This window comes from Grammomys surdaster, unplaced genomic scaffold (genome assembly GCF_004785775.1).
Source record: "Grammomys surdaster isolate TR1022 unplaced genomic scaffold, NIH_TR_1.0 187, whole genome shotgun sequence".
Classification (NCBI taxonomy): Eukaryota; Metazoa; Chordata; class Mammalia; order Rodentia; family Muridae; genus Grammomys; species Grammomys surdaster.
In genome coordinates this window covers 9,646,174-9,666,588 of record NW_021604632.1, presented here as the reverse complement: position 1 = coordinate 9,666,588, position 20,415 = coordinate 9,646,174, and the positions used below count along the sequence as shown (strand labels likewise).

Sequence of the window (20,415 nt, the reverse complement as noted above, 5' to 3'; positions counted from 1 at the left end):
CATAGATTCAAAAGGGTCTCTTTGCTCTGTTTTTTGTTTAGTTTGTTTGTTATTTATTTGTTTGAGACAGACTTTCTCTGTGTACCCTGGAACTCTTTCTGTAGATCAGGCTGACCTTGAACTCACAGAGATCTACCTGCCTCTGCCTCCAGAGTGCTGGGGAGGCAGAGTGCCCAAGTGTCACCACCACCCAGTCTACTGTAAAAAGTTTTAATGTATCAGATCCTAGGCATCTTCATATGAGGGCTTGTTAGTTTGGGAATAGAAGTTTATTAAGAAAGGAAAGGCTTGCTAGGCAGTGGTGGCGCACGCCTTTAATCCCAGCACTTGGGAGGCAGAGGCAGGCGGATTTCTGAGTTCGAGGCCAGCCTGGTCTACAGAGTGAGTTCCAGGACAGCCAGAGCTACACAGAGAAACCCTGTCTCGAAAAACCAAAAAAAAAAAAAAAAAGGAAAGGAAAGGCTCTCCACAGGTGGAAATGGGTTAGTGAGCTCAAGGAGGAAGCTCCAAGGTGTGGCATGAACAAGAATGGTCCCCATAGGCTCGTATATTTGAATTCTAAGTCACCAGCAAGTAGAACTATTTTTTCAAACAATGAGGTGTGTCACTGGAGGTGGGCTTTGGGGTTTAAAAAGCTCCTATCGGGCGCAGTCTCACTCTCTCGGCCTGCTGCCTGTAGATCAGGATGTAAAACTCTCAGCTATTGTCCGGGCACCAAGTCTGTCTGTGTGCTTCCCATCGCGATGATGGGCTAACACTCTGAAACTGTAAGCGAGGCCCCAGTTAAACGTTTTCTCTTATAAGAGTTGCCCTGGTCATGGTGTCTCTTCACAGCAGTAGGACAGTAACTAAGCCACTGAGTTTGTTTTTTGAGTGTTGGGGCCTCACCTCACCCATGCTAACTAAGCCTATTATGCTTTACAACCCCAGTAATTTACAAGTTTCATCTTACAGTTCCCTAATGACTAATACCTTTTTATATGGTTCCTTGACGTCTCTATTTCTTTCCAAGTGAAGTACCTATTCGAACGTCTTTTAAAAGTCTGTAGCCATGTTTGTCTGATGTGTGCGTGTACAGGTGTGCACACGCGGCACACTGCAAGTGTGGAACTGGAAGATAACTTTGTGGAGTCAGTTCTTTCCTTTTGCCTTGGCGTGAGTCCTGGGGATCACGCTCAGGTCTCCAGACTTGTTTAGTAAGGTTCTTTACCTGACGGATGAGTCAGCTTACCAGCCCTGTCTTGACTTTTTCTTTTTTTTTTTTTTTGCGATAGGGTCTATGTAGCCCTGTCTAGCCTGAAACTCATCATATAACTGGATTTGAGAGAGACCAGCTTGTGGTGTGCATTAGAGGTGTGTACTACCACACCACCCCAACTTGTTTTTTGCCTTTTTTCCCCTCCAGACAGGGTTTCCTCTGGGTTTCCTCTGTGTAGCCCTGATTGTCCTGGAACTTGCTTCCTAGACCAAGCTGGCCTTGAACCCATATAGCTCTGCCTGTCTCCTAAGTGCTGGGACTAAAGATGTGTACCACCACACCTTTTTTTTTTTAAAAAAAACTATTTATTTTTTATGTATATGAGCACACTGCAGCCGTCTTCAGACATACGGATCCCATTACAGATGGTTCTGAGTCCACCAAGTCACAGAACAACTTAAAGCTTAATGACACCAGTGATTCTGTTTTAAAACTTTTTAAAAATTATTTACTTTTTTTTTTTTTTTTTTTTTTTTTTTTTTGGTTTTTCGAGACAGGGTTTCTCTGTATAGCCCTGGCTGTCCTGGAACTCACTCTGTAGACCAGGCTGGCCTCGAACTCAGAAATCCGCCTGCCTCTGCCTCCCAAGTGCTGGGATTAAAGGCGTGCGCCACCAACGCCCGGCTAATTATTTACTTATTTTATGTATGAGTGCACTGTAGCTATCTTCAGACACACCAGAAGAGGGCATTGGATCCCTTTATAGATGGTTGTGACCAACGATATAGTTGCTGGGAATTGAACTCAGGACCTCTGGAAGAGCAGTCAGTGCTTTTAACTGCTGAGCCATCTCTCCCACCCTTGTTTTCATTTCTTTCTCAAGACAGAATTTTTCTGTGTAATAGCCATGGCTATCCTAGAACTCACTACATAGACCAGGCTGGCCAGATTCACCAAGGTCTGTCTGCCTTTGCCTCTGATGTGCTGGGATTAAAGGCATTTTTGTTTGTTTTTATGAGAAATGAGATAGGGTCTGTCTTTGTAATCTTGACTTTCCTGGATCTTGCTAAGTAGTCCAGGCTGGCTTCAAACTCACCTGCCTCTGCTTCCTGACTGCTGGCATTAAAGGTAAGTGCCACTACATTGTGCTCTGCTTTTAAAAACTTATTTCCCAGGCACGGTTGAAACTCACTCTATAGGCCGGGAGGTGGTGGCGCACGCCTGCACACCTTTAATCCCAGCACTTGGGAGGCAGAGGCAGGTGGATTTCTGAGTTTGAGAGTTCGAGGCTAGCCTGGTCTACAGAGTGAGTTCCAGGACAGCTAGGGCTACACAGAGAAACCCTGTCTCGAAAAACCAAAAAAAAAAAAAAAAAAGAAGAAGCTCACTCTATAATCCCAGCACTTGGGAGGCTAGCCTGATCTACACAGAGAGTGCTAGGCCAGCAGAGTTATATACTGAAACCCTGTCTCAAAAAAAATTATTTATTTATGTGTATGGATGTTTTACCTTCATGTGTGTCTGTACCATGAGCATGTCTGGCACCTGAGAAAACCAGAAAGGAGCTGAAGAGCTGCCGGAGTGAGAGTTACGGAGAGTTACAAAGGGAACCTGTGGTGCTGGGAACCGAACCTACATCCTACCAAGGAGCCATTTCTCCAGCCTGTTTGTTTGTGAGAGGGGATCTTGCTAAGTAACAGCCCAAGCTGGCCTCAGACTTTTGGTATTTCTGCTCTTATCTTACTGCTCTGCTAGTTTTGGTAACAGATTGTCTGAATCCAGATACAAACTCTCTGTCAACTGTACGTATTTAAAATGCCTTCCTAGGGGCTAGAGAGATGGCTCAGCAGTTAAGAGCACTGGCTGCTCTTCCAGAGGTCCCGAGTTCAATTCCCAGTAACCACATGGTGGCTCACAACCATCTATAACGGGATCTGGTGCCCTCTTCTGGTGTGTCTGAAGAGAGTGACAGTATACTCACATACATAAAAAATAAATAAATCTTAAAACAAAAAACCCACTGAGCCACTAAAATTAATAAAAGTGCAATGTCTTCCTGCCTGGGGCCTGTTTTCTCACTCTTTTGGTAGTATTTGATAATAATGCACAGAAGTTACTAATTTAGTTTTCTGCTTTTTATGTCCATATATTCAGGTCATAACTGCTTTCCTGTAACATCTTGTACAAGTTTCTTGTTTGCTTGTTTGTTTGTTTGTTTTTAGAAAGAGTCTTACTGTGTTTGCCCCCAGCTGCCCTGGAACTCACTATATAGTCAGGCCTGGCCTTGAACTTGTGGATGATCTTGTCTTAAGAGGCAAGGCTTGAGTCGGCACCGACTGATATTTGTCCATTTATTTATTTCAGAGACGCTCGCTGTGCAGGCCTGGCTGGCCCAGAACTCTCAAACCTCCAAGTCCTAGAGATCTCCCAGCCTCTCTTTCCTGAGTGCTGCTAAACTGATTCTCATATGGAGCAAGGAAAACCGGAAAGCTGGCACATGCTTGAAACTCTAGTCCTTGGATGGCAGAGGCAGGGGGATCACTTGAATCCAGGAGTTCCAGGCCAGCCTGGACAACATAGACTCAGGTCTCCAAAACAAGATGAAAAACTCATAAACCAACCAACCAAACAAAAAATACAGCCATTCACTGGGAACACGCTCACTGTCATGGTGAACTCTTTTATGCTGTTCTATTGGCTGCGGCTTTAGGTTCCCTCACCAAGAGTCCTTCCCACTCAGATCCCAACAATAAAGCAGGATGAGGACACAGTCACTTGGCTTGGTGTTTCAGGTATTTATTCTCAGCATACACTGGGGCCTGGCCAATGAGGAGGAGAACTTTGTGGGTTTTGCTAAACTGACCTGTGGCCAGAGCAACAAAGCCAAAGGATGAGGGCTAGGGAGGTGCCAGCAGCCATGAGGCCTGGTAAGGGGCATGGAGGGGCTTTGGAAGGCCTCTGGAGGACCTGGCTATTTGGCAGCTTCGTCACCTTCAAGTGTGTGTCCTGGTGTGTGTCCTCCTGAGGCTGAGGCAGCAGGTGGGAGTGGCAGGTGCCGCTCTGCTGTCTCTCTGGGAACTTGACCTCCACAGGGCTCTGCCCAAGGCTCTCCTCTCTCACCTGGGGGAGGGAGTCAACAATAAGACACCCCAACAGCCTATCACTGAGCCACCCATCTGTGATAAGCAATCTTGACTGTTAGCTTGAGTACACCTGTAATCAACTAAAACCCAAACAGCTAGCGATGCCTGTGAGCCATTTTCTTTTTCTTTCTTATTTTCTTTAGACAGGGTTTCTATATATAGTTTGTTCTGTCTCTCCTTTGTTTTGGAGACAGAGTTTCTCTGTATAGTCCTGGCTGTCCTGGAATTCACTCTCTTCCAAGAACTCAGAGATCCGCCTGCCTCTGCCTGTTGAGTGCTGAGGGCCGTGGATTAGCATGTCCCCACCACACAAGCTAGCCTCAAACTCATAGATATCCATCTCCCAAGTGCTGGGATTAAAGGCGTGTGCCAGGATGACCAATTATTTTCTTGACTGGATCATATGAGGTAGCAGGATCCACCATAAATCTTGGCCACACCTTCTGGTAGCTGCTCAAAAAAAAGGACATGGAAGAAGGAAGCGTTTGCTTTTTGCCTGCTTGCCATTTTTCTCCAGGGAAGGTTCATTTATCCTGTCTCTGAGGTATTTTTAAATAGTATTAGAACCTACTTCTTTGGGATTCTGATGGATACTGAAGACCAAGAGCTGTCCAGGACTCCCCTAGGACTCCAGCACTGGTTTAGGACTGCTAAGGTGTCCAGTCGTGTGCACTGAGCGGCTATTCCGTCCGGAGACAGCCATTGTTGGACCACTCGGACCACTGCCTGTTAACACACTATCTAGTCTCTACCACTCTCTTCTTTTACACTATCCTTTCTCCGTAACCTGTGTACCTGTTCCACTTGTCTGAAGACCCGAAGCAGGTTTCCTCGAAGGACACCTTGAAGCTCTTGTTCATTCCAGCCTCGACTCAGCAACTCCTCAATCAGCACTGGGTATGTGGACACGTCCTCCAGCCCCTGAGGGAATCTGTGCAGATCGCCACCCTGAGACCTTGGCCCTGAGACCTGGTCTAGGGTCTGCTGTCCCACCAGCCCAGGCATACATGACTAAAACTAAGGGTCAAGTTTTTAGATTAGTGATCACAACCTTAGACAGGATGGATTTAACCTGTGGCTGTACCCACACAAATTTATGGTATATGAATGGAATTCCTTTAACCTGGGAATGGAGAGAGGAGACAGGGGCTGGAAGACCAGAACTTGTAGTTGAGCTCTGGAGGATGGTCAGACTTCTGGATGGGGAAACTGAGGCTAAGAGGTTTGCTGCTGCAGGCCAGCCCAAGCTAAGCCCAGGGGAAGTACCTTCCAGACCCATCGTAGCTTCCACCGATCCCAATGAACTCAGATCCAACGACTGTCCTGATGTGGTCAAAATGATCTAGGAAGGAGAGTTTGGTTGGTAGAAGAATTAGCAATCGGGAGCATTTCAAAGCTGAGGAAGTTTGGTCCTGACAAGTTATCCTGCCCTCCTTGCTGTGGCAGCCGCCTGTACAAGACTCCTGCACGTGTATGAGTCTGAATGTGGCAACAACCAGGAAAAGGCTCCATTAGACCCTTCTCTTCTCTAGGTCCCTTGAGGACCCTGGGGGTGGGGGTGGGGCTCTGCCTGTCCTGTCTAGGGGTATGGCAATTAAGGGTTGTTCAAGGATTGAGAGCAGAAATGGGACCTAGAGGCATCAAACCCATCAGCACTGACGAGTCTCACACCCCAGTGGCAGTGCTAAGCTGAGTTTACGGTCCCTGGAAGGTCTGCCATTGCCCAGCACGTGCTAGATAGACTATTAGAGCTGTCTAAGAACTCTGGTGGCTACAGTTCAAGTGGGAACTGCGAGAAGAGTTGAGGATGTGGGTATGGTGGGGCTGGAGAGATGGCTCAGGGGTGTACCTGATGATACACAGATGTACATGCAGGAGAAACACTCACAAACAACAACTTTTTTTTTTTTTTTTTAGATTAAGAAAAGTTGAGGCGGGACGTACCTGCTACAGTGGATACATTAGCAAACAGACTGCACTGTAGCACCCCCATGGACAGTGTCACCATCACGATGCCACCGTTCTTCTTCTACAGGGACAGACAAAGGAGCAGTCAGTCCAGCCCCTCTGGACTGCTGGTGTGTTTGCTTCCCTTGCTGTGGGGACCCTTGCAGGACAGCAATCCAGCAGGCGCTGGAAGAACCTTTTCTCCTGGGGTTTGGAGGTCTCTGGGAGAAACTGATTTGGGCCTGGGTTTCAGAGATGGAGGACGGTTAACTAGCCTCATATTCATGGTCAAGAATCTTCCCCCAGACATGGTGGCACATGCCTGTAAGCCCAGCCCTTGGGAGGCAGAAGTGTTCTGAGGTCCAGGTCAAGCCGATTTATGCAAGATGCCCTATCTCAAACAAACAAACAAATGAACAAACAAACAAACGAACAAACAAACAAACAAACAGGAATCTTCCTCTTTGCATCCCTTTTGGGATTTTGAGACAGGACCTTGCCAAGTAGCCCAGGCTAGCTTCAACCTCCTGCCTCATGAGGCAGGAGCATGATCTTCCTGCCTTAACCTCTCAAGTATTTGGATTACAGGCATGTGCTATTATGCCTGGTTTTAAGACATAGATAAGCCCTAGCACTTGAGAGGCAGAAGCAAGCAGACCTCTTTGAGTTCAAGGCCATCTTTGGTCTACATATCAAGTATCAGGACACCCAGGGCTACATATAGAAACCCTGTCTGAGTGGAAAGGGGGATAGACTTAGATCGGTTGTTCTCAACTTTCCTAATGCTTTTAGACCCTTTAATACAGTTCCTCATGTTGTGGTCCCTGACTATAAAATTATATTCATGCTATTGCATGAAGTAGCATAATATTGCTACTGTTAAAAACTGTAATGTAGCCGGGCAGTGGTGGTGCATGCCTTTAATCCCAGCACTTGGGAGGCAAATGCAGGTGGATTTCCGAGTTCGAGGCCAGCCTGGTCTACCGAGTGAGTTCCAGGACAGCCAGGGCTACACAGAGAAACCCTGTCTTGAAAAACCAAAAAAAGAAAAAAAAATGTAATGTAAATATTTTTGGAGACAGAGATTTGCTGAAGGGATCTCAACCCACAGGTTGAGAGCTAGATACAGTGTGTTCAGTCCTGGGTTTGAGGCCCCACCCCCACCCCCATGGCTACTCCACTTACCAGAAGCTGCAGTATGTCATCAGGAACATTCAGCAGATTGTCACACACCGATCTAGCTGCTGAGTGTGAGAAGATCACAGGAGCCCGAGACACCTCCAGGGTCCGCTTCACTAAGTTGTCTGAGGCGTGGGACAAGTCTATCATCATGCCCAGGCGGTTCATTTCCTTCACTACTTTCTGCAGGGACAATTGGGTTTGGGAGGGAGCAGAGTGTGTCAGGGAGCAAAGGCATGTTCAAGTATCTGTAGGAAACACATAGGGTGGAAAATATGGTACATAATTCCTCACCTCACCAAAGCTTGTCAACCCAGTGATGTTGGTGTAGAAATGGTGTCTGAATTTCGTAGCACTTTCTGCCCTGCAAGACAGACAAGAGAAAGTAAATCTTGCTGGCTATAGCTTGGCTATCAGTAACTGGGGCCTCTGTTTTTCCATCCTACATCTAGAACAGATGAGGACCAGGGCTCCAGCTACTTTCTGGAAGTGTGAGAGACCTGCAAAGAGTCCAGCCTCCCCCAGTGGGTTACTTTAACTTCTCATGCTGGGAAGGGCCTCACACTATTCCTTCTTCACAAGTCTGACGACTCCAATGACCGGCCACCCCCCAGCACAGTGCTCACCAGGGTGTGCTGCAGGTAAGTGTAAGTGTCAGGTAGCGCACTCCCAGCTCATAGAAACTGCGCAATACAGCAAGGCTGGTGTCCAGTGAGTGACCACCCTCTACACCAATGAGGCAGGCCAGCTTCTGAGTGTTATTCAGACCTAGAGAAGGGGTGGGAGGGGGTTTGAGTCAAATGATTGTATCCCAAGAAAAGAACCACTGGAGTCAATCCCAAGCTCTTTCCTGGCTCACCGTCCGCTGAGGTCACAAGCTCCAGCTCAGGGTAAGCAGAACACATGCGGCGAATGAGGTCAACCTGCTCCAGGGCTAGGCGCACAGCATCCCGATCCTGGGTTTGGCATGGGATGTAGGCTGACCAGAACTAGGAGTAGGTCCAGAGGTCCACAGTGAGTCTGAATGTCCCAGGCAATGTTACCATATCCTTTGTGGATCCAGCAACCCCCCTCCCCACTAGGGATTTTCTGATTATTTTATATGTATTTCCACTAAACCTGAGCATCTAAGTAGCTCTTCTGTGCTGGCCTTCAAAAGTCTTTATACTCTCTTGCATGATGGTGTACTGCATGCTCCAAATACCTAGCTATTGAGGGCCTGGCCTACTCAGGTTTCTGTGGCCCCAACATTCCCATCATTCTGGGTTACCTGGGCACCCACAAGGCCGTTCCTGAGCCTATCCAGGTTGGTCTGGCCACGAGTGAAATTGCGCAGATTCACATCTTCCAGCTTGTTCTGGAAATGTTCCCTCAGGAGCAGAGGCAGGTCGTTGTGGCTGGAGATATTGTGGTCAGAGTGAGAACATGGCCTCCAGACCAGGACAGTTCCATAGGCAATGGGGCCAAAGGGAGAGGGGGTACCCTTGTGTGGCAAAAGGGGAAGGTGTGTGTGTGTGTGGGGGGGTGCTCCTCAGTAGTATAGCTTAGCCCCCATTGCCTCACACCCGTAGATACGCACCCATCCACCAGTGGGAAGCGTCGCATCAGCGCCAGTGCTTGCTCTCGAAGGCGAGGGTCACTGGTCACGACTGACACTTCGTTGTCATTAGGAGTGCCTGAAGTGGTCATGGCACTGGAGGCTTCCGGCGTGGTCGGAGCACTGATGGGGCTTGGAGTAATCTGGGTGCAGGTTACCCACAGAGACGGAACTAGAAGTAGCACCCCCAGCAGGGACAGCCGGTGCCCCGGAGGCCGCAGGCCGAGCGCGCGTGGACCCTCAAGACCCGCGGGCTGCATGTTGCTCAGTCTTGGTCACAAGAGCCTGAGAAGGGCAGGGATAGGGCAGAGGGCGACAATGGGTTCGGACCTTCGATTCAAGGTACCCTGGTCGTGGCCTCGCTTGGAAGAGCTTCCAGTCACCCGGCTGTGCAACGGACGCTCTGGAATTTTCCACTCCTACAAGCGCAGTCGCTAGAGGGCACCACTGCCCTTCCGCTCCCCCAAGTAGAAGGGCGCCCCCTTGGGCCTGGCGGGTCTCTGCTTGCAGCGTGCATCATCAACTACCTCATTGCTGTTCGTTTGTGGCTGGGTTGAAGGAGCCTACTAGTGGGGAACAACAGCTAGAGGCCCAGAAATCTAATTAATCCCACCCCCAGGCCAGACCTATGTGTTTTAGTTCCTGAAAGTGCCGGTGCCCTCAGTGGGGTCAATTATTCTGTGATATGCTAACTTCCGCTTAGAGGAGTGAGTTAGATCTGTGTGGGTTTTGTTAGGTTTTAGTCTTGGTTGTGTGGTGAGCTCTTGTTCTGTTGCCTGGGCTGGCCTGGATCCCCTGAGCTCTAGCTATCAGCAGTACTATCATCTAGGGATACACTACCACTAACAGAAGAAAGACTGCCCAGCCAGGTGTATAATCCTAGCAGTCAGAAGGCAAAGGCAGGGCTCTGAGTTTATAGCCAACTTGGGCTACATAGCAATACCCTACATCAAACTACAACAACAAAAACCTACCAAGTCATGTACAGTAACTCACATGCATAATTCCAGGACTTGGAAGATTGAGGCAGGAGGATTTCAAAGCATTCAAGACCAACCTGTGCTATACAGAGTCCCAGGCCAGTCTGAACTTCAGACATTCTGAAGATCCTGTCTCCAACCAATCAACTAACCAATCGCAAGCACAATTCTCTGTTGAGAAACCTGCACCTTTATTTATTAATTACCTTATCCTAAGTACCCCTCCCTGTCCCTGAACACTTCTTTCAATATACACTAAAACCGTTTCTTAATACATTTTTGGGGTTGGAGAGATGGCTCAGCAGTTAAAAGCACTGTCTTCTCTTCTAGAGACCCTGAGTTCAATTCCCAGCAACCACATGGTGGCTTACAACCACCTAGAGAGAGGGATTCAGTGCCCCCTTCTGGTGTACATGTGTAAATGCAGATGAAGCACTCATACATAAAATTCATAAATAATACTAATAAATTTTTGCTGTCCTCACAAAATGAAGGGCATCAAGATGACTCAGTGGGTACAAGCACTTGCTGTGCCAGTCAAACTATTTAAGTCTTATGTCCAGATATTTTAAAAATTAATTTCTTTTTTTTTTTTTTTGGTTTTTCGAGACAGGGTTTCTCTGTATATCCCTGGCTGTCCTGTAGACTAGGCTGGCCTGAAACTCAGAAATCCACCTGCCTCTGACTCCCAAGTACTGGGATTAAAGGCATGCGCCACCACTGCCTGACTGAGTTTTTGCTTTTCAAGACAGGTTTTTTTCTGTGTAGTCCTGGCTGTCCTGGAACTTGCTCTGTAGACCAGGCTTTCTTACTCTACCACTAAATTATACCCTACATTTTACTTAACTTTTTCATTTGCTTTTTTTTTTATTTCATTTTATTATCAGTACTATGTGTGTGAAAGAACAGGGTGAGGTGCCGACATGCTGTGGCGTTCAGATTGAGGCCAGAGGACAATTTTTAGAAGTCTGTTCTCAGCTTCCACCTTCACCTGCCACTGACTGCTCTGTGGAGTACTGGGATTGAAAGCATGCACCATGACTCCTAGGACAAAATTAATGCTGAAAATAATCGCTGGTTCTGTCCTTGGTATTTTCTCCTTTTTGTTTGGTTGATTTTAAAATGTTTTATTGAAGATAATTATTATTTTGTTTTGGTTTGGTTTTTTGAGACAGGGTTTCTCTGTGCAGCCCTGGCTGTCCTGGAAATCACTCTGTAGACCAGGCTAGCCTCAAACTCTCAAACTCAGAAATCCGCCTGCCTCTGCCTCCCAAGTGCTGGGATTAAAGGCATGCGCCACCACCGCCCGGCGATAATTATTTTTCATATGAGATATTCTGATTACAGTTTGTCCTCCCCCAACTCTCAGTTCCTCTCCACCCACCCAGTTTCCATGTTTTGGCATTTACCAACTACATCCTGCAATGTCATTTAACAGTGTCCTCTGTTCCCTGTTTCTATACACTGGTACTTTTGGGGGAGCTTTTACTTGTTTGTTTAGAGGTATGGAAGTCCCATATTACCAAATCTGTTCTTTAAGTTATGGCTTAAGCAATCCTCCTGCTTCAGCCTCTTAAATAGCTGCACTACAGAAATGTACCAAATGTGGTCAGCTCTTGGAAGCTTTTTTTCTTTTTTTTTTTTTTTGATTTTTCGAGACAGGGTTTCTCTGTGTAGCCCTGGCTGTCCTGGAACTCACTCTGTAGACCAGGCTGGCCTTGAACTCAGAAATTTTTAGTTATTTACACATTATTGATTTCTGGAACCCACATAGTAAAAGAAAAGAATTCCATTAGTTACTCTTTGGCCTTAACATGTACACCAAGGTACAAGCATGCTCACACACATAGATATTCACAGAAAATGAAACAAATGTGTAAATAACAATAAATTTAGGGCCTGAAGAGATCGAATAACAGTTGAGAGCCTGATCTTTTTGCAGAGGATCCAAGTTTGGATCCCAGAACCCATGTCACATATCTGACAGTGACTTGTAATTCCAGCCCCAGAGGCTCCAATGACATCTGTCCTTTGCAGGCACCTATACACACATGGCGTGAGGCCTGATGCATATGGGTGTGTCCACACATATACATACAAGCCAGTCATAAACAAACCCCTTATCTGTGCGCTCTTGGGTTAGCCTGGGCCTCTTTGTTTTGATTTGGCAGTAGTGGATGTGTGGGAGTAGGGATGGTTGGTTTCGGTTGCTTGTTTAGTTTTGTTTTTAGGATTTTTTTATTACATTTTTATTTTTTATTTTTTAAAGTTATATTTAATTTTTTTTTAGTTTTTCGAGACATGGTTATTTTTAATTAATTAATTTATTGTATGTATATGAGTACACTGTAGCTGTCTTCAGACTCACCAGAAGAGTACATCAGATCACCATGTGGTTGCTGAGAATTGATTTCAGGACCTCTGGAAGAGCAGCCAGTGCTCTTAACTGCTGAGCCATTGCTCCAGCCCTACAATTTTATTTTTTTATTACATTTATTTATTTGTATGGGGACAGGATGGAAGATGGAGAGAGACATACTGGCCACCACATGCTCCAATATGGAGGTCAGAGGACAACTTGCAGGAGATGGTTCTTGACTTCCACCATGTGGATCTCAGCGTTGGACTCAGGTCTTTAGGCTTGGCAGCAAGTTCCTTATCCCACTGAGCCATCTCATAGGTTCCTAGTTATTTTTGGCTTTGTTTTTTAATTGTGGTGTGTATGTGTGTGTGTTCGTGTGTGTGAGACAGTACACATTCAGAGGTCAGAGGACAACTGTCTCCTTCCATCATGTGAGTCCCAGGAATTGAACTCAGGTAATCAGGCTTTGGAAAGGAGTACCTTTGTCCACTGGGAGATTTGTTTTCAGTGTTTTTGCTTGTTTGTTTCAAAGAGTATTAACTATATAAACCCAGGTTAGCCTTAAACTCTTGCTACATCTTCCTCAGCATTTTATTATTCAATTTTGTGTGTGAGAGGAAGTACATGTATACGCCCCAAAAATACTTGTGAACAACTCAAAGAATGAATTGATTCTTTTCCTCTGCCATGTCTATCCTGGGGTCTGAACTCAGGTCCTCATGCTTGGTAGTAAGCACCTTCACTTACTGAGCTATCTCACCAGGTCCTGCACAAACTTTCTAAGTGCTAGGATTATAGCTGTGTGCCACCAGACCTGGAACCTCTTGCTTTTTTTTGAGACAGGTTGTCATGTAGCACAGGCTAGCCTCATATTCAGTATGTAGCCAAGGTTGACCTTGAATTTATGATCTTCTCAATTCCACCTCCCAAATGAAAGAATCTGAAGGATGTGCCTGCCCCATAAATGTGCTGAAGAAGGAACAGGGCTTTGTGCAGGCTACGCAAACCCTAAAACCCAAGCCACATCTGCAGCCCACCTCTTAGAATCTCTTGAGACCCCAATTGTAAAAAGATGAGAATTCTATCAATTTACTCATGGGACAGAATAAAGTCAAGAAAAGCCTGTCTGGCCAGGAATGGTAGGTCATGACCTTAATTTCAATATTTGGAGGCAGAGGCAGGCAGATCTCTGAGTTCAAGGTCAGCAGGTTCTGATGACCTTGTAGTTCCAGACCCACTAAGGGCTATGTAGTGAGACCCTATCTCAAAAAATGCCTGTCCCCAATGACGTACCTCCTTTGTCAAGCCCACACTTTCCAATCCTTCCCAAACAGTTCCAGTAAATAGGACCAAGCATTCAGATAAATGAGTCTGGGGTGGGGGGACTCTTGGATTTCTTTTTTGTTATCTATGTTTCTACCACAGCCTGCCTATGGAGGCCAGCCTTATTCAAACCACTATAGCCTGGTCCCATTCAGGGGCCAGTTATTCATGTTCAATACTGAGGACAAATGACATCCCATCTCTAGACAAGTGTTCATTTGGAAAGCTCCTAATCACCAATTTAGCCTTTTCTTTCCTATACGAAGTGATCCCATCGGGCTTGTTTTTTTTGTTTTGTTTTGTTTTGTTTTTAATTTTTGAGACAGTGATCCTGTGTAACCCAGGTAACCTACAACACCTGCATGTGAATAAGGCTGGCTCCAAATGTGAGGCAACCCTCCTGCCTTCCCTGCTTGCCCATGGACTGGGATTACAGGCATGCACCCCATGTCTGGCCAGACCTATTTTTGGTTAGACTCAACAAATAGAAATGTACCTTATTGTCCAGTGATGAGTGGAATAGTTTGGGGAAGGGCTCTGATCTACTCTACCATGTGCCCTTCCAAATGTGTTAGAGCTGGAAACTTGAGCTCAGGAGGTGGAGACCAGTCTGAACAACATAGGGTTTTTGTTTTTTGGTTTTTGTTTTTTGTTTTTTGTTTTTTGTTTTTTTTTTTGTCTCAAAAGGGCTGAGGAGGCTGGAGACAGTGCTCAGTGCTTGAGCGCACTGACTGTTCTTGCAGAGAACCCAAGTTCATTTCCCAGCATCCATATCAGCAGCTGACAACTGCCTGTAACTCCAGCTCCAAGGGATTTGATGCCACTGATGCTATAACCACCTGCTCCTGCCAGGTACACATGCATAAGACACAAGCACACACAAACATACATCATTAAAATGAATCTTTTACAGTGGGCATGGTGGTGCTCACTTTAAATCCTAGCACTTAGGAGGCAGAGGCAGGAGGATCTCTGGGTTTGAGGCCAGACTGGTCTACAGGGTGAGTTCCAAGATAGCCAGGGCTACAAAGGGAGACCCTATCTAGAAAAATCGAAAAAAAACTTTTTTTTGGAAGGGAGTTGGGGTAAAGTGATGGCTCCAGGCTTAAGAAAGCATGTTACCCGGCTCAGAAGAGCCTCAAACACAACTGTAACCCCAGTGATACTGAGGTAGAACAGAAGGATTGCTGGGGCTTTGAGGCCAGCCTAGCTGAAAAAGACAAGCTATAGGTTCAAGATGAAACCGTGGCTCGGAGGAATAAGGTAGAGAAGGAAAGGGTAGGACATTGGTTGCTGTCTTCTGCCATTTGCCTCTGCACTCACCTGCACAGGCACATATACAGAAATCCAAAACAAATAAATGCATTACATTTACACACATACACACACACACACACACACACAAAGAGAGAGAAAGAGTGTGTGTGTGTTAGTTCAAGGCGACTTGCAGCTATGACTTTTATTACATTAGGACGATGTCTCGAAAAAATAAAAAAGGGGCTGGAGAGATGGCTCAGAGGTTAAGAGCACTGACTGCTCTTCTAGAGGTCCTGAGTTCAATTCCCAGCAACCACATGGTGGCTCACAACCATCTGTAATGAGATCTGATGCCCTCTTCTGGTGTGTCTGAAGACAGCTACAGTGTGCTCATATACATAAAATAAATAAATAAATCTTTTTTAAAAAAAGGAAAAAAGGAAAAGCATTTAAGATCTAGGTTAAATAGGGTTACCCTTGAGTGTGGTTGAGACAGACAGTTTGAATAAACAAGTCTTCAGAGGAGCTGCTAGCCAGGGTGGAACCCGTTCTTAAGAAATTTATCTTACACCGCTTTTCCAAACATACTCATTACACCGCAGGAATGGCAGACCTTTAAAAACCCTTCTCATTTGTGGGAGGAGAAAATGAGAGGTCTCAACTGCAGCTAGCTCAAGGTTCTACCATTCTCATGGACACGGGCCACACATGCTGGCCTCCCACGACTCCCACTGGCTCCCCGGAAGCCAAGTGCTTTCACAGAGGCAGCTCTCAAGGGAACCCAGAGCACTGACAGGCCAAGGCTGTATCTGGGATGCCTGTCTGGGATGCCAAGCAGAGAGGTGGGTCTCAGCCAGAAACAGGAAGGGATGAGAGGAAAGGCTCTGTAGCACGCAGGAAAAAGAGGAAGTGACTGATCAGTTCTGGTTTTCCCTGCAGCGCCCGTGCCTCCCACAGCTCCTTCTTCCCCCGGATATTACCACGTCCTCTACAAGGGGCATGCACGAGCCCAGATGGCCTGGCATGGAGAGACATACTGCCTGATTGGAGGCTACTGAGTCTATGGAGATGCTCCACTTCCCATACCTGCAAAGGCTGAGGAAGAGAAGCCAGCGCCCAGGCGGGCTCCCAAGAGACAGCGAGTTCAGGAAGAGTCAGATCAGGATCTAGGGTGTCCCAGTTTAAAAATTCCTCGCCTGAAATTGAAGCATGGTGGCAAAGGGTAACCCCACAGAAGCATGCTGCCTGAGCATCCCTGAGGAGAAGAAAGGCTGGTAGCTGTCTCAGAAGGCTGAGGCCTCTTCAGCAATGCTCTCCACTGACCACCAATGTAGACAGAACCGTAGCTGCACTGCCTACACCCTGTGCACCACCACCTAGTGCAGCCAGTGTTTGTAACCATTGAGCCATCTCCAGCTCCTGGGCTTTTTAAACTTTGAGTTTGGAAGGTTGGACTCGGGTTCTCATGCCTGTATGGCAAGCGCTTCACTGACTGAGCTACCTCCCCATCTCTTTAATTTTTTTCCTTTGGAGTCATGAGCCCATGTATCACAAGCTGGTTATACCTTGAAATACCTACTAGTCCTGACTCTACCTCTCAAATGCTGGACCCACAGGTGTGAATCTCCAAGACTGTTTTGTTTTTTGTTTTTCGAGACAAGGTTTCTCTGTGTAACCCTGGCTGTCTTGGAACTCACTCTGTAGACCAGGCTGGCCTCGAACTCAGAAATCCGCCTGCCTCTGCCTCCCAAGTGCTGGGGTTAAAGGCGTGTGCCACCACTGCCCGGCTCTACAACTGGTTTTATGTAATGTCGGTGGGGGCAGAGGGATCAAATCCAGGACTTCCTGCGTGCTGAGCGAGTATTCTACCCACAGAGCTATATCAGCAGCCTAGTATTAGGTCTTCATATTACCTATTATTATTGCAGTTGCTTTAATTTCTGCTCAGGGCCTGGGAGTAGGATAGAATGGATGTCTAATTAGTTTGTACCTGGTAGAGAGAAACTTCCTGGGGTCTGGAGATCACCACATATAAGTCAGTCCAACCATTGGAATCCCATGACCTATTATATGTCCTGCCAGTCTTGGCTTTGTCCAAACAAGAATGAAAGTTATTCACCATCCAGTAGGATCCCCTTCTTAGGAATCTAAAGAATTCTCTGAGGGATTGTGAGGTGGGAGTCAGTGGTTCAGTTTGTGGATTGAGATGAGATACTAAGAAGGACCCCAAAATTCACGATGACTTTCCTGAAGCCAGACCCATAGCATTGGCTTCATCTTGTGCTGAGCCCACCCATCTGGGTTGTGCAGGTCAACACCAACTTCCTTGAGCAAGTGGTAGTTGAAATGCCTAGTTCCACAGACCACCAGCGCAGGAAACCTGTATTAACCTACTCTATGGCAGAGAAGGACACTCACATCTCTTTCTATGTCCAAAACATTTACTTCTAGGAAATACTTGCTCATGCACAAGCAGAGGGGCTTTCAGGGTACCAGAATGATATCTGAGAGGACTGGGTAGCCTCTAAAAGTCACATGATAAGGCCTAAAAAGGTCAAGACAATGGTGAGGCTTAGGACTATGTGGGGAGAGGATTCTGAGTGTAAGAACTTGGGTGGTAACTTGAGTGTATGATATTTTGGGGCCTCCTGTCCATTCTTTTCTGGATATTGTTTCTGAAGTTGCCGATGTGGCAAGACGGAGTGGCAAGCGCTGGCCAGCTGTTCCTCCGGAATTGTGTCTTCCAGGGGACTTTGCCATTTGTTATTCTCTCGTACCTGGAGGTGACAGTTGGTGGTCAGTGGCTCTCCCAGGTCTCCTATGGCCCATCAGGTGTGTGAGCTCCTGTTCAGGCTCTTACACCTCTCTCTTATCCCATCTCTTCATACCTGTTCCACCTGTCCGAAGACACGAAGCAGGTTTTCTCGAAGCACACCTTGCAGTTCCTGTTCATTCCAGCCCCGTCTCAACAGCTCCTCTATGAGCACTGGGTATGTAGACACATCCTCCAGGCCCTGAGGGAACCTGTATAGTCACCATCAGGTGAACCTCAGACCTGGTATCTTAATCTCAATTCCATACCTCAACTCAGCCAGGTGGTGGTGACGCATGCCTTTAATCCCAGCACTTGGGAGGCAGAGGTAGGTAGATTTCTGAGTTCGAGGCCAGCCTGGTCTACAGAGTGAGTTCCAGGACAGCCAGGGCTATACCGAGAAACCCTGTCTCGAAAAACAAAAACAACAAAAGAAAAAAAAACCCAAAAAAACAGAAACAAATAAACAAGCAAAAAAAAAAAATATGACAAAAAAGAACTTGCAGAGAAGATAGTCGCCCCCCACCCAACCTAGCTGACAGCTCGGAGGGAATGGACTGATTGGGGCTGGATATGGGTGTTATGTGACATGAGCTTTCTCATAGTAGCCTTAGTGGGGGCCTTGAGCTAGAGACATACAGGAGAGCACAGGAAAGAGACCCTGGAGATGGAGAGAGGTCGAGTGGGCAAAGCCTAAAGGCTATAAGGACCCGATGTGGTGAGAGTAGCTTCAGGCAAGCTGTGGAGAGGTAAATACTTACTTCTGGGCACCATCATAATCTCCACCAATCCCCATGGATTCAGATCCAATGACTGCCCTGATGTGGTCAAAGTGATCTGGGGAGACAGACCGTCAGCAGTTTATGGCTCTTAAGGAAAACATGGCCCTGGAAGTAGACTTGGCTGGTCCCCCTCCTCCTTTGTTCACAGTCTAGTCTACTTTATTTCTTCTTGTACATTAAGCCATGAATTCACCGTGAATGAGCTCCTTCCCTATTAGCTCACAGGAAGTGTGCATCTCTGAGTGGAGTAAGTTGATGCTTCTCTTGATCTATCTCTTTGCCTTCTCTTTTTCTCCCCTCCCTCCCTTTTTTCCTTTGCCCAGTCCAGGAAGTTATCTTGGCTCTTAGAATGCTTCAGATGCTCAATCTGAACATTTCCTTAGCAAGAAACCTTCTTGTCTACAACAGTGCCATCTGCATGCTGAGTGGTACTATACACAGTCTCGCCAGGGTAACGTTTAGGTGTTCCTGTTTGAACACTGCCCGTCTCCTTGATGTACACAATATCATTCTTCTTACAGATTTGTATAGATGTGGCCAAAGGGACAACTCTATATTCCTTAAAAGGTCTAGAGAGAGCTGGTAAGATGGCTCAAAGGTTAAAAGCATTGCGCTTCCAGAAGACCTGAGTTGGGTTCAATTTCCAGCACCCACATGGTCATCTGTATTTCCAGTTACACGGGATCTGATGACCTCTTCTAGCCTCCTGGGCACCAGGGGTGTATGGGGTACACAGACATACATGCAAAGAAAACACCCACTCATATAAAATAGATTAATAAAAAAATCAAAACAAACAAAAGGCCAGGAGAAATTACAGAGGGTGCCCATCCCCTTCCTTTTTGTGTTTCTTGTTTTGGTGAATTACTGAAAGATGGCTTCCATGGCCCTAACAGATCACTCCCTTGGGTTTTTTTAAGATACAGTTTATCTGTGTAAAAAGCCTTGGCTGTCCGGGAGCAGTTGTGTAGACCAGGGTGGCCTCAAACTCACAAAGATCTTCCCACCTCTGTCTCCTGGGATTAAAGGCATGTGTCATCATGCCCGGCATCAGGTTCCCCTTCTTGTAGCTGGTTCTCCATATACCTGACACCTGAACTAACACAAGCAAGCCCTAGACTAGACTTCAGGTTGAAATGGAAGCATTTGAAAAGCCACTGATTTAGGTCATATCCAAGTCTATCATAATAGACTCCAGGATTTCCAAGTCCTGACGAGGCTTCCTTTGGACGAGAATGTTCAGTTTGGATTCTTTGACTCTGTTTCAAGGTAGTATCAGGTGCTACATGTACTGTCCAGATTGGGACCTTTTTTTTGTTTGTTTTGTTTTTGTTTGTTTGTTTGTTTTTGTTTTTTTTTTCGAGACAGGGTTTCTCTGTGTAGTCCTGGCTGTCCTGGAACTCACTCTGTAGACCAGGCTAGCCTCGAACTCTCGAACTCAGAAATCTGCCTGCCTCTGCCTCCCAAGTGCTGGGATTAAAGGCACCACCGCCAGGCCTTTTTTTTTTTTTTTTTTTTTTTTTTTGAGACAGGGTCTCTCTGCATAACCCTGGCTATCCTGGAACTCATTCTGTGTTATCAGCTGGTGTAGAGGGCAGGGGGAGAGCAAATCCAGGCCTTCCTAGGAGGCAAGCACTCTACCAACTGAATCACATCCTGACCTCCCATTATCGTATTCTTGGCTAAACTGTTAAGGCTGTGCTGTCACCCCCAAGACTTCAGGTCAGACAGTCTCTTCAGAAAGCCTAGGAGGAAATTGTTTATTATTCTCTCAAACTCCAATAAAATTCTTTGAGGTTAAAAAAAAAGAAAGAAAGAAAGAGAGAGAGAGGGAG

General features: G+C 46.5%; 2 protein-coding genes across 4 annotated transcripts in view; both read right to left on the bottom strand.

Annotated features, from left to right (window-relative positions):
* Nucleotides 1-3,978: 3,978 nt before the first annotated feature.
* On the bottom strand, nucleotides 3,979-9,449 carry Dpep3 (dipeptidase 3). The gene is made up of 10 exons (XM_028768720.1): nucleotides 9,047-9,449; nucleotides 8,738-8,864; nucleotides 8,327-8,456; nucleotides 8,094-8,235; nucleotides 7,762-7,831; nucleotides 7,474-7,650; nucleotides 6,286-6,370; nucleotides 5,608-5,683; nucleotides 5,137-5,272; nucleotides 3,979-4,318 (listed from the first exon to the last, which is right to left on the bottom strand). The coding sequence occupies exons 1-10, from the start codon at nucleotides 9,322-9,324 to the stop codon at nucleotides 4,052-4,054; spliced, it is 1,488 nt and encodes a 495-aa protein (XP_028624553.1). The 5' UTR covers nucleotides 9,325-9,449; the 3' UTR covers nucleotides 3,979-4,051.
* Nucleotides 9,450-17,409: 7,960 nt separating this feature from the next.
* Dpep2 (dipeptidase 2) overlaps nucleotides 17,410-20,415 on the bottom strand; it is a 6,751-nt gene continuing 3,745 nt past the window's right edge. For all 3 annotated transcript variants that reach the window (XM_028768536.1, XM_028768537.1, XM_028768538.1), the window contains 3 exons: nucleotides 18,560-18,635; nucleotides 17,875-18,010; nucleotides 17,410-17,763 (listed from right to left, as the gene is read on the bottom strand). In XM_028768536.1, the coding sequence (XP_028624369.1) occupies nucleotides 17,518-17,763; nucleotides 17,875-18,010; nucleotides 18,560-18,635 (458 nt within the window). In that variant the 3' untranslated portion in view covers nucleotides 17,410-17,517. The remainder of the gene's footprint in view (nucleotides 17,764-17,874; nucleotides 18,011-18,559; nucleotides 18,636-20,415) is intronic.